The sequence below is a fragment of the Homalodisca vitripennis genome, chromosome 4 (assembly GCF_021130785.1).
Source record: "Homalodisca vitripennis isolate AUS2020 chromosome 4, UT_GWSS_2.1, whole genome shotgun sequence".
Classification (NCBI taxonomy): domain Eukaryota; kingdom Metazoa; phylum Arthropoda; class Insecta; order Hemiptera; family Cicadellidae; genus Homalodisca; species Homalodisca vitripennis.
In genome coordinates, this window is record NC_060210.1 from 191,691,731 (window position 1) to 191,706,411 (window position 14,681).

The 14,681-nt window shown below is 35.3% G+C and overlaps 1 protein-coding gene across 5 annotated transcripts in view; it reads left to right on the forward strand.

Moving 5' to 3' along the window:
• LOC124360830 (pleckstrin homology domain-containing family G member 5) overlaps positions 1-14,681 on the forward strand; it is a 346,877-nt gene that overhangs the window by 301,704 nt on the left and 30,492 nt on the right. For all 5 annotated transcript variants that reach the window (XM_046814769.1, XM_046814770.1, XM_046814768.1 and 2 more), the window contains 6 exons: positions 686-768; positions 4,715-4,846; positions 5,818-5,911; positions 6,771-6,916; positions 11,879-12,079; positions 14,334-14,444. In XM_046814769.1, the coding sequence (XP_046670725.1) occupies positions 686-768; positions 4,715-4,846; positions 5,818-5,911; positions 6,771-6,916; positions 11,879-12,079; positions 14,334-14,444 (767 nt within the window). The remainder of the gene's footprint in view (positions 1-685; positions 769-4,714; positions 4,847-5,817; positions 5,912-6,770; positions 6,917-11,878; positions 12,080-14,333; positions 14,445-14,681) is intronic.

The window sequence follows — 14,681 nt, forward strand, 5'->3', positions numbered from 1 at the left end:
ACTTGAACTTTGGCATGAACCTCAATTTTTATATAAACAACATCGATTCGATGATGGTACATGTTATCCCACGGGATGTGACTAAACGCTATTAAACGCTAATAAACATTTTAACACTGATCTTATGGGTAACCATAATGACAACGAGGAAATCGCAGAATAAAAAAATTTGTAAAAAATTATGACAATTTTCTGACATTGTAATATATGGCAATGTAGTCTATTGGAGACAGCAATAGACTTAAAACCTCGCATCCAACTTCAGCAAAGCATCTTACGCGATACGTTTTGTGGGGTACGTCTACGTAAAATAAAAAATCATTAGTAAAATAAAAAATATATTATAATAATTAGTATATGGCTATTGAAGTTCATTTTAATATCTTCGGAAAAACTAGTTTTTTAATTGGCTTGTATTTTTTAAATCTCATCTTTAACTGTTTCAAGTAGTTAACAATAATACTAGCCAAAAGAAAAACAGAAAATTTCTTTATTCATTAACATATATAAAAGTTAATACAATTTTAATATTGCTTCACTATTTATTTAAAACATGGTACACAATCTAGTTATATCCTGTGGGTACGAAGTATAATAGTTTCATATTTATTATGGACCACTACAATGTAAGTTTCTACCTCAAAAATCTGTGAGCACTCTTACATCCTCTTGTTATGTTATTCAGGTAAAGAAGATCGGCCTCAACCCACGTCTCAAAGGCCCAAGACGAAAGTTTCTCAGGTCTCTCATTCGAGAAAATCCTCCGGAGTAAGTATTCTCAAACTTTTGGTTTTCACAGAGACCATAAGGGGATTCCACACTCTGGAACTTTTACAGATCGAGACTCCCACCTGAATAAAGAACTTTTGATGTTAAAGTAACATTTCATTGTTATACCTGGAAAAGTATTTGGTGTATATTTCCGTTATATTCCATAAAAGTCCTAAGGGTACATTATTCTACATTGTTGACTTTATCGCTTATTCTATCAAACGTCTTATCGCTGTAGAGATAAGACGTTTGTTACAATAAAACGACTTTTGAAACAATCAGTGAGGCTTGTATATCCGACTTTTCCTATAGAATACACCTTTACAAATTAGTTTACAATATTTTATAACTCTCTTAGACATTTGTAATTAGACTCTCTAGAACTGTATTCTGATAGGCATCATCTCGATGGACATTTTTCTTTCATCCGTATCAGTGTTAGACGGATAATACTAGAACTACAAATACATTCTAATCTTGCTGACACTGATCTATATAAACAGTCTATAAAAACAGTCTATAAAAACAGTCTTCATATAGACTGTTTATTATTATTATAACTGTTGTTATATATACGACATATTTTCCTATAGACAAAAATTTATTTTTGGAATAAATATAACGGATTTTTGACCGCGAACTCTGAGAATGCTTTATATTGAGCTTACCGTAGACTTTAAGTTTGTAACGGAGTATGCAGTATCATTTTGAAATATAAATTAAATGTTTAATTCAATTAAATACGCTATTTTTACCATAATTAAAAATAAATGTTCTTACCAAGTGAAATATGCTTACAATAACAATAAGTTCTATGTTTGACGATGAAAGGTTTGAAAGGATAATAACATTCTGGACATTCTTTGTTTAAAGTTTGTTATTGAAGATGGAAAGCTTGACAGGATAACTTACAGGATTTCGGACATTTACAATCTTTATGGTTACAAAAGGTATAACACAACGTTTCGAGGATTGGAATCTATCCTCTTCGTCAGGTGTGGGAGGAATTAGTACATACAAAATTTAAAAAAAAAACAGAAAGAAGTAAAAAAGGGAAAGAAAAGAGTTCAAACATACTCACAAAATCTGCTTGGAGTCTAGTCCAGGCGTTGTCACTGCAGAAAATGCAAGTCTCAAGCAAAAGTCACGAGTACGTAAAACATAATCACACCAGCACGGGATGTAAGTGGGATACTAACACGAAAATCGATGTCGGCTCTTTCTTTAGCACCGCGTCGTGTGATCTGAAACAATGGGACAGGAAGGCGATGGTCAGGAGAAGAAAGGGGTGAAGGCAAGCCGCTCCCCTTTCGGTCCTAGACGGAATATGTTTCGGTCCTAGACCAAATGTCATGTTGTGAGTACGTGGTGTGTATACCTTTTGTAACCATAATGATGGCAAATGTCCGAAATCCTGTTATTCTGTACATTTTAAATCGCTATATGTTACAAAATGTATAACACAACGTTTCGAGGATTGAAATCTATCCTCTTCATCAGGGGAGATTAACCAACCCGTAAACCGCTTGGAGTCGAGACAGGAGAAAATGGACTCAGGCGCTGTAACGGGTCGTTATCCATAGCCACACGTTCCCCACCACCACCTCGTTCCGTTAGCCACCTTTATGTACTAATTTTCCCTTCACCTGACGATAAGGATGGATGACAATCGGATCATCGTAATGAAACATTTCAAATTGTGAATAAATCTTCAAAAAAGTTACTTAATGACAAATTCACCCACAGAGATGAAGATTCAACACAATGAAGAGTTGGTAGCAAGGTCTGTTAGTTACATTATATTCTTGGAAAAACCTGATTGCCCTCAATACAAGTTAAGTTTGTAGTAAATTTGAGCGGTTTAAACTTTTTAGACATAAACTGTGTATCTTGTTCTGATGGTAGTAACTCAATGTTTAGAGTGGACCTTTTAAAAAAAAAAATTACTTGATTGTTTGTTTGTTATTTCTGTCTTAGTAAAAATAGAAAATCGTAGAAGGGGTTTTGTTTTTATGTGATCTTGAAAGACAAATGTCATTAATATAGGTAGAGAGTCTTTTCCATCCGAAAAATCTGTACATTATGTGATCTTAAAGGAGGGAGTATTTTTAAACCGACCTTATTAAGATACTGTTATTGCTGTTACGTCTAATAAAACGTCCATTTAAGATTGTGGAACCTCACGTCACTCATTAGCTTAACAAGCAAAGAGATTTGAAAGGATAATAGGATTTCGGACATTTGCCATCGTTATATGTTACGAAATGTATAACACAAGGTTTCAAGTGTTGAAATCTATCATCTGCCTTAGGTGAGGAAATAACTGGTACGCAGTAAATGAAAGAAACGAGAGAAAAAACAACAGTAAGAAAAGGATCAAACAAACTCGAAAAATGATTGGAGTCCACCTAGGAGAAAATGGAACAATAGGTTCCGACCTGAAGAAGAGGATAGATTACAATTTTCGAAACGTTGCGTTATACATTTTGTGACATTATTTCAAACGACCGAAATCCTATTATCGTTTTAAACTTTTCATCTTAACTAACAAACTTTAAACAAAGAAGGAGATATATTATTATATGTAATTTTAGTTACATTTAGCTTGTAACATTTCATGACAGCCTTTCAAATTTATAACAAATGAAAACCAAATTTTATAGAAACCTTATACTGACATGCTTTAATGGATAAAACTTTGTTCTTCATAGATATACAGTATGTTCACAATTTTATGCACACTGAAAGGACCTTAGAAACTATAAAATATACAGCAAAGGTTTAATTAAGAAAGTTTGTGCGTAACAACAAGAAAAAAAAATTAATGTTGCTGTTTCATTATTTTTCTATGATATTTTGCTGTTATAAAATTATAAATTATGATAAAAATTTGAAACTAAACATGCTGTTTTTCTAATCAAGTACAAAAACGCCAGTAACAGTTATTTACTTACCTTCTCTGATATTTTCTATATTTCACTATACAGCTGATTCAAAAACTGTGTGCATTGAAATATCAGCCAGGTTTACCAACTATCCGAATAGTAGAATAAAAATTCCCCTCACACAACCATACAAAAACAGGGTTTTATGAATTATTTGATAAAAAGGAAATAATTATTTGATGAAATTATAACATACACGCATTTTTATATCAGTGTAAAGCTACTATCCTTTGCTATTATATTAAAAATTGTGATTGATTTAAAAAAAAACTTTACTCGAATCGTACAGTTCCTGCTTGGTTATTTAAAAAATGTTTCATTATATTTAAAAACTATAAGAAATTCCATGCAGATTTCATGTGAAAAACGTTTTAGTATAGCTACTAATAATAAAGCTGGACAATTTGAAAATTTTGACAAAAAACAGTTTTTTGTGCGCAGCGAGCGAGTGAATGATGCAACCAATGTCTAGAAAATATTTTAATTGTAATATTTTAAAACCAGATGTAATGTTATGCAGATTTCGTTTAAAAACTTTTGAATATAGGTGTTAAATAGGAGACCTGTGACAGTTTAAAATTTTTTTTCCAAATTCAGTTTTTGAGCGATGCAGAGTGAACGATGCAATCAACTTGACACATTAATTTTTTGGTCTTCCCATTACGCACAACGTTGTCTATTTAACCTCTGCTGCATCTCTTGTAGTTTCCAAGATTCCTTTAGTGTGCATAACATTTGGAACACACTGTATAACAGATCAAGCAACGTCGAGCGCGGCTGCTACTTGGGTGGGTGACCGCTGAGCGATCCTGGCCTTGCAAGCAGCCCGCCTATCCGGCCGTTGGTGGTGGTTTTAAAGTCACCTTTAAGCCGTTGGTCCCCAGGTTAAGTGTTAGAGAGGGCTTCTTAGCCCTAACTTCGCCTTGTAAAATAAGACATTATTTTACTTTACTTTTTAACTGAGATTATATTTGTAACTAATCTATATTCGACTGCAGTATCGAGGCCGTGGCAGTCGCTTCTTCAGCGCTAGCACCGAGGACGCAGCCTGCACGGAGGCCAGCGACACCTCCGGCAAGTCATCAAAGAGCTCTAAACAACGCTGGAGCGGCCTCTTCGGAAACGCTAAGGTTAAACAACAGTTGTACCAGTATCTATCAATCCATGTTTGTAACATCTAAGTTCAGTTAAAAATATTTGTTTTGCATGTTTTAAATAAAATTGAATGAACATTGTTTGGGATATCTTGGATGTCCGACGAACAGGTTAAAACGCCCTTTATGCACCGAAAATTTTCAAACTCTACACAATTCATTAAATAGGTTTTTTAAAATATTCGGTGAAAATTTTCAGCTCTCTAACAATCGTTGAAACAAATTAGTGGCATTTGAAAAAGTATACTTTACCAAACAGTATTTTAGGTTTTTAAAATTGATTTATTGTCATATTTTAGAGAAATAAAGCATTTCAATCAAAAAATTAAAACACAGCCTATTAAAAATCCTTCAATTACAGTCCACAATTATTCGAACTGTAATCCATCCACAGCGACACACTGATAACAGCGCTTAAAAATGAATCGTAAGCTCGTAGGTGTTTCAGTTCCTGGGTAGGCAACCTGAAATTGTCTAATTGCTTCTGTAATGTTGCCAAAATCAATAGCCCGCGCTCAACAATTCACCTTTTGTTCAAAATTAAAAGCCATTTCTCGAACTTCAATATCAGTAAAACTGTAATGGAGGAGGTTAGGTTATGTTTTTATAGCACAAGCAATATTCTTCAATCAAACAGCTGTTTTCAACAATAAGCGTTATTAAACAGTTGTTCTTCAAAACTGCAGCGCAGTAATCAAATCAAGCAGTTCAAGAAATGAATTTTTATATGGAACGAAATGGTCAAATTTTCAATGTCATTTTGTTTCTATAATTGTTAAGGAGCTTTAATTTTCACAGAATATTTTAAAAGCCTAATTTATTAATTATGTAGAGTTTGAAAATTAAATGTTTGGTGTATAAATGGGCAAGTAATATAAAATCAAACTTTTAAACCTCTTCGTGGGACACTCTGTATATATAACTGAAGGTTACATAATTTGTTCTAGGATACGAAGATGGAAGCGCTTGTGGACCACCTAAACAATTACAGCAAGCACGGCATTCCACAACTCCCTAATGCGGATGAAGATCTGGAAGAAGGTAGGAACTGGATTTACCAGAGTTTTCGAGGCACACGAGTGGATTTAAACCTCCAGGAGCCATAGGATTTGAAAAAATTCATAGAAGGAATTCAAAATTCATAAGAATTTATTGTTAAACTATAATTTAGTAGAATTCTTCAATAAATTATAGTAGGTATGTTTGCCAATTGAAATTGAAATTAATGAAATAAAATTAAATAATAAACAACTAATAACGTTGTTTTCAAAACGCATGTTGTTAAAAATTTGTTTAATGCAAGGTAACAAAGGTTATTTTGACGCATTTAATGTTTGTTACTTTACATTTTCCCTTTAATAAATCAGGTAAGTAAATTACAATAACACAACACAAATTATAATAATATTAATTATTTAATATTTACAAAACTTACAGAGATAATTAGTTACTAATTCATCGCTATTGATAATAACTTTGGCGTAGCTTTTCTGTGGGTTAAATGTATAGTTTTCATATTATTTTACTAAAAACTTTCATTTTCTGTCAAACATTTAATTTTTACCGTGTTGAATTTATTTTAAATTTGACATTTCCAGCCTAATATCAAAGTACTTAGTACAAGTATGTATTTCTTATTTTTATTTGAAAATTTTGTTTTAATTTTGAACGAAATGTTATTTAAACCATATGAATTTTAAATGGTTGCATTATGTTTAATTCGTTCGTTGTATGACAGAAAATACAAGCTATTTACACAACAGAATTATTTTTTAATGTACAAAAAATTATAATAAAAAACTTTGTTGGTTATAAACAATCTCAATCCAACCTCTTGAAAACTCCAGAATCTTGCACCTTTAGGCTTGCGTGACGTAATAGCCTACATCTCTTGTTTCAGCCCTTTACAACCTGGAGGAGGACTGGAGAGATGTGGTGGACAACTCGTCCAGTCTCCCCGAGAGAGTGCAGCAGCAGCAAACAGCTGTTTGGGAGCTGATACACACAGAGGTCGCCTACATACATACTCTCAAGGTCGTCACAGATGTGAGTATAGTTTAATTATCTCAGTTGGTAATGCATACAAAACGATTCACGATCTTCATTGATAAGCATTAGTCTTTGTAAAATTTATCCAAATTCCGTAACGTGTAAAAGATTTATACGAGTATACGACATTATTTTATGACATCCATTCGGAAAGCAAGGAACGTTTGCGAACAATTATCCTTCAAGCAGCACCATGATTGCATCATGATGGTCGCATGGAGGTCGCCAATATTCATACTCTCAAGGTCGTCTCAGATGTGTGTATAGTTTAATTATCTCAATTGGTAATGAATACAAAACGACTATTCATCTTCATTGATAAGTCTTTGAAAATGTATCTGAATGTAAATTATGTAGCATGTAAACAGCTATATACGAGTACTTTGTTTTATTACATCTATTGGGAAAGTCAGGTATGTTTGCGCACTACGAATAATTTCCAAGTAGGACAGTGATTGCACATTTGTCACAAGGAGGTCGTCTTTATTCATTCTCTCAAGGTCGTCACAGACATGAGCCTGGTTTATTTAACTCAATTGGTAATAAATACAAAACGATTATCCATCTTCAATCATAAACCTTTGTATTAGTCAAATTCATCCGAATTAAATTCTGTAGCATGTAAGAAGCTATATACGAGGTACTACATTATCTTATCACATCTATTCAGAAAGTAAGGAACGTTTGCGCATTACTACCTTCCAAGGAGCACAATGATTGCATGATTGTCAGTAGCCCCTTCTCCTACCACATTTCTTTCCGTGTGGCTAGGTTTGTTGCACTGGTAATATTTAAAAATGTTGTCTTAAATGCAACATGGAAATTAAATAGAAAATTCCAAAAAAAGTGTAATTCAATTTTGAATGCGTAATATACGCTACGTTTTTAGATATACAGGTAAATAAAGTGATAGAGCCGCAATGAAGGTCTTAACACAACTTTAATTGGTACATTTAGAATTGAACGTTCTTGTACAGGCGTCATGGGCGTATATAAGAGGGGGCCTCAGGTAGTTCAAGTCCCCTCCGAAACAACGGAAGACATTAAAATTGCACTTAGTAGTTTATTTAGACCAGAACACATTTGTAAGGTTTAAAAGCACAACATTTTCTCGGAAGAAAAGTCCCGAGCCACTATTTTTTGAGGATATTTTATACTTTCTAAACCCCCCATTATGTAATATTCAGCCCTCAAGAAATAATTTTCTGTATACGGCTCGTTCCTCGTAGAGTCCTGATCACCAGGTGTTTTTCACCTCTATCCAAACCAAAAGGCATTTCTGGGGGACTTCTTTCGTGACACTACCTATATAAAAAAATAAACCATTGCGTTATCTTATATCTTAAAATTTTCCATCGTTTTCCTCGAACTGACATAACACTGTTTTCCAGTTATTGTGTAAGTTTAAAGAAATGTATAAATGTTATTTTTACTATTAATGGAAAGGTACATATAGTATTTATTATTGTTAAATTTGTGTGAAGGTTTTAAGCAGTTTTTGGTATTGTCAGCAACCTAACTTTCCCGCAAGAGTATTTAAATTATTTTCTAGTTCATTTGACACTTAGATAATGTGTAAAATGCTACTAGATGGCATAACGATAAGTGGAGCACGTACTCGTATAATGAATACAATTAGTGGTTTAATGATTCTGCGTGAGGTAAGAAATAGTGAATGCAACGTAACAATAATGAAGAAGGCGATTAATTTAACTGTAATTTCGATAATTGGCAGAGTCAGGGAAAGTTCTCCAGAGCCGGTTGACAATACCCGCCAGACAAAGCATTCCTTGTCACATTCCTTTTCCGCCCTTTGCCTTCTTCTCTCACCCTCCGCTTTATAGTTGAGTTTTACTTTTACTTCATCGTTAAGTGTTTACTCCAGTTTAAGTGTTCGTTGCTCATATTATAATAACATTTTAACACTTTAACTTGAATTCGATCTTCCAGATGTTGTTATGTTACTAGAAATATAGTAATACAAGATTTCGGAAGAAAGAAAGTAACTTTTATTAAATTGCATTTAATTTTTTTAATAATATAACTATTCCAAAGAGAGTTAATTTTTCGTGATATCGTCATTGGTTGTGATACAGTATAGGAATGAAGAGACAACAATTACTCCAATATTCTGAGTGACGTGGACAAGACAAGGCTGGTTAGCAACAGTGCCGATGTCAGCAAACCCCTTTTCAGTAATCATTACTGCTGGATTGCAAAAATGTATTGTGATGTAACATTGTTACAGCTGTTTCTGTCGTGTTTGACGAACCTGCAGGCAGCCAATATTCAGATTGACGTGTACAACACAAGACTGTTCAGCAACAGTGCCGATGTCAGCAAACCCCTTTTCAGTAATCATTACTGCTGGATTGCACACTTTTATTGTGATGTAACATTGTTACAGCTGTTTCTGTCGTGTTTGACGAACCTGCAGGCAGCCAATATTCAGATTGACGTGTACAACACAAGACTGGTTAGCAACAGTGCCGATGTCAGCAAACCCCTTTTCAGTAATCATTACTGCTGGGTTGCACACCTTTATTGTGATGTAACATTGTTACAGCTGTTTCTGTCGTGTTTGACGAACCTGCAGGCAGCCAATATTCAGATTGACGTGTACAACACAAGACTGTTCAGCAACAGTGCCGATGTAAGCAAACCCCTTTTTCAGTAATCATTACTGCTGGATTGCACACCTTTATTGTGATGTAACATTGTTACAGCTGTTTCTGTCGTGTTTGACGAACCTACAGGCAGCCAATATTCAGATTGACGTGTACAACACAAGACTGGTTAGCAACAGTGCCGATGTCAGCAAACCCCTTTTCAGTAATCATTACTGCTGGATTGCACACCTTTATTGTGATGTAACATTGTTACAGCTGTTTCTGTCGTGTTTGACGAAAACCTACAGGCAGCCAATATTCAGATTGACGTGTACAACACAAGACTGGTTAGCAACAGTGCCGATGTCAGCAAACCCCTTTTCAGTAATCATTACTGCTGGATTGCACACCTTTATTGTGATGTAACATTGTTACAGCTGTTTCTGTCGTGTTTGACGAACCTGCAGGCAGCCAATATTCTGAGTGACGTGGACAAGACAAGGCTGTTCAGCAACAGTGCCGATGTCAGCAAACTCCTTCTCAGTAATCATTACTGCTGGATTACACACTTTTATTGTGATGTAACATTGTTACAGCTGTTTCTGTCGTGTATGATGAACCTACAGGCAGCCAATATTCAGATTGACGTGTACAACACAAGACTGGTTAGCAACAGTGCCGATGTCAGCAAACCCCTTTTCAGTAATCATTACTGCTGGATTGCACACCTTTATTGTGATGTAACATTGTTACAGCTGTTTCTGTCGTGTTTGACGAACCTACAGGCAGCCAATATTCAGATTGACGTGTACAACACAAGACTGGTTAGCAACAGTGCCGATGTCAGCAAACCCCTTTTCAGTAATCATTACTGCTGGATTGCACACCTTTATTGTGATGTAACATTGTTACAGCTGTTTCTGTCGTGTTTGACGAACCTACAGGCAGCCAATATTCAGATTGACGTATACAACACAAGACTGGTTAGCAACAGTGCCGATGTCAGCAAACCCCTTTTCAGTAATCATTACTGCTGGATTGCACACCTTTATTGTGATGTAACATTGTTACAGCTGTTTCTGTCGTGTTTGATGAACCTGCAGGCAGCCAATATTCTGAGTGACGTGGACAAGACAAGGCTGTTCAGCAACAGTGCCGATGTCAGCAAAACTCCTTTTCAGTAATCATTATTGCTGGATTACACACTTTTATTGTGATGTAACATTGTTTACAGCTGTTTCTGTCGTGTTTGACGAACCTACAGGCAGCCAATATTCAGATTGACGTGTACAACACAAGACTGGTTAGCAACAGTGCCGATGTCAGCAAACCCCTTTTCAGTAATCATTATTGCTGGATTACACACTTTTATTGTGATGTAACATTGTTACAGCTGTTTCTGTCGTGTTTGACGAACCTACAGGCAGCCAATATTCAGATTGACGTGTACAACACAAGACTGGTTAGCAACAGTGCCGATGTCAGCAAACTCCCTTTTCAGTAATCATTATTGCTGGATTACACACTTTTAATTGTGATGTAACATTGTTACAGCTGTTTCTGTCGTGTTTGACGAACCTACAGGCAGCCAATATTCTGAGTTACGTGGACAAGACAAGGCTGGTTCAGCAACAGTGCCGATGTCAGCAAACTCCTTTTCAGTAATCATTATTGCTGGATTACACACTTTTATTGTGATGTAACATTGTTACAGCTGTTTCTGTCGTGTTTGACGAACCTGCAGGCAGCCAATATTCTGAGTGACGTTGACAAGACAAGGCTGTTCAGCAACAGTGCCGATGTCAGCAAACTCCTTTTCAGTAATCATTATTGCTGGATTACACACTTTTATTGTGATGTAACATTGTTACAGCTGTTTCTGTCGTGTTTGACGAACCTGCAGGCAGCCAATATTCTGAGTGACGTTGACAAGACAAGGCTGTTCAGCAACAGTGCCGATGTCAGCAAACTCCTTTTCAGTAATCATTATTGCTGGATTACACACTTTTATTGTGATGTAACATTGTTACAGCTGTTTCTGTCGTGTTTGACGAACCTACAGGCAGCCAATATTCTGAGTGACGTTGACAAGACAAGGCTGTTCAGCAACAGTGCCGATGTCAGCAAACTCCTTTTCAGTAATCATTATTGCTGGATTACACACTTTTATTGTGATGTAACATTGTTACAGCTGTTTCTGTCGTGTTTGACGAACCTGCAGGCAGCCAATATTCTGAGTGACGTGGACAAGACAAGGCTGGTTAGCAACAGTGCCGATGTCAGCAAACCCCTTTTCAGTAATCATTATTGCTGGATTGCACACTTTTATTGTGATGTAACATTGTTACAGCTGTTTCTGTCGTGTTTGACGAACCTGCAGGCAGCCAATATTCTGAGTGACGTGGACAAGACAAGGCTGTTCAGCAACATCACGGAGATCTACAGCTCTAACAAACTCTTCTGGAGCACCTACGTCTTACCGATGTTGAATGCCAGCAGAGAGTCAAGAAGCGTTTTGAACCCACAGTTGCTCCTAGATGGATTTATCAGAGTAAGAATTGAGTAATGAATTAATTAAAACTGTTTTCTTTATATTGAATAAATGTCTTGTCCTAGTTTATATAACAATAGTTAATATTATATAAGTTGATATGACTTTTGAAAATTGTGTTATATTACCAGGTATATCAATGACTAGTCTAATATGCATAATACTGTTTGTAAATGTAGTATTAACAGATCAGTAACTAATTTTATCTATATTTATATTTTTCGGTTTAAACATCATCGAACCATTTTAAAACGATTAAAATATTGGCCATTGTCTGGAGAGCGATCGTCAGTGAATTAAATTTAAACCAACGCTGATATCACAAATTCACGTATTTTTAAGAAATTTAAGAGTCTAGCTTAAACCTATAATAGTTTAATTAAACGTGTAAATGCATCAAGTAATATTTGTTTGCATTTTAATGTTGCTATTATAAAAGCATTAATCCCTCAGTGGTTTTTAATATTTTATGCCATATGCACATTCCATGATTCGAAAGAAATTTTAATGATCGTATTGTATTAATAGGCAGTCCTTCAAGGATTCACTATAAGTTGATTAAAATTATTTTTTTTTATAAAATATTTTTGCTTGCTATAAATGGCTGTATTTGAGTTTTCTGGTTATCCTTTTGGAAATAGGTCTTGAGGTTTCAGGCTCAAATCTGCTGTGAAGTAAAACCTGTTTTGACGTACTGAGAGTTTCAGCAGTTACTTCAGTCGTGCAGACCATATAAAGAATAATTTATAACTGCTGTAAATAGCAGAAAATATTATTTTAAATCTAGGTCACTAACGGCAGCTAATACCAAAGCCACCTCAATACTCATTGTTAATACTTATTGAGTTGAATTGTTAAAAACAAATCTTGATAATTGAAGTTAAACATCACTAAATCAACTATTGTTGAACTAAAACTGCAGAGTCAACTCAATCAGTATTTGCGCTTGTTTTAAACAACAAAAGGACCAACTTAATCAGTTCTAAGTATTATTCCATTGTTAATGATGCAGAATGTAATGTACCCTTGTGTTTGTTCTTCTGTGTATTTATGAACTTTTGTATTACTACTTACAATCGCTTGCCATCAATCAATTGAACAATAAATTAAATTTTTTTATTGACAACCGGATTTTAAAACAAATATTTTAAACAAAATGTCTTCTGATGAACTGAAAGAGGATAATTTAAATGTACAGTTTTCCAATATTGTTGTCTTTCTGGTGTCACCTAATTGATTTATCAGTAGTTTGTCAACTCCAAATAAATGATCATACTTGACTTGTATTCTGAGTCAAATCGAAGGTAAAAAAGTTCATCGAGACCTTGGTCTATTGTGCTCTAATAGTTCTGCCGTATTGGAGAAAAACGTCAGCTGTAGTAGTTCTGCCTGTCCTGCCTTCTAAAGGAATCTAGACACTTCAATGTGAACAAGTTATATATTCCTTTTGCTCCAGCCTGATGTCAGCCCGGAATTTTGCTTCATCTCCTTCATTATCATATCACTAACATATAAAGGAATCCCTAGATAGGGTCTCGTCTATGCAGTCAGAATCTGCAGGCATCTTCTTCTCTCAAAGGGAACTTCCTCAGGTGTCTAGTTAGCTTGCGGTACCATAGAAGGAAACTCACCAAAGCATTACCTCGTTCCTATCGAGTACGATGAGATTCTCAGTTCATCTTTGTTCATAGTTACGGAGAATTTCTTCAGTCCTGAGTTTCTATTTCTTCCCTTAGGGCAAGCAGCTGAGAATTTGAGCTTAGTCATAAAAGGATCTTTACGCTGCTTCCGGAGTGGCATGATATGCTGGATGGGTAAGTTTGAGGGTAGGAGCCGCCTCTTGTCAAGATCCTAGGAAAGCATTTGGGGTTTAATCTCAGTCATGTCTCCTTGGAAAAATGGGAAGCCCGCACCTAGGCTATTAAGAGCCCTTAGCACTTAGGGAGATCCATCCACTCCAACTGTCATCTCCCGTAGTAGACTAGACCTATAGACCTACTCTTGCACCCCAATATCTCGAAATTTGCTGTTAGTGATTTTCCGCTCTTGGACATCAATAAATCTGCCCAGATTTAAGTAGCACATCGATTTTTCATGTACCCAGTGAAGGTTCAACTGGAAGGTATAAACCAGCCAGAAGTGTACCCTCCTGGGGTGAAATAGCGAGCCATGAGTTACTGTCCCCAAACTCTACATTGCCTTGCTACAATCAATCCTAATAAAGTTTGTAACAAGTTTTCTGATGATGTTGCAGTTTGAAGAGATATTCCGGCCGTACACCAAGTATTGTGCAGAGCAATCACAGTGCCAACAATATTGTCGAGAGAGGCATGGGGAGAGCGAACTTTTCACCGCCTACCTTGTCGTAAGTCACCACTTTTACACCTGGTTAAAATAGTTAATAGTTTTAAGTGTTTCTATTTAGTCTTATTTTGATATTTTGAATATTAAAATATAGTTATAACTGTGAATATCCACAAGTGTTTAACGTTTAATGTGTTGTTCTTAAAATTTATTGGAAGTAAAATCTACAGTACTTGCGAAGTTAACTAGCCGCCATTATTATTTCCTCAGAAAGGACATCTATAATTCATTAATATTC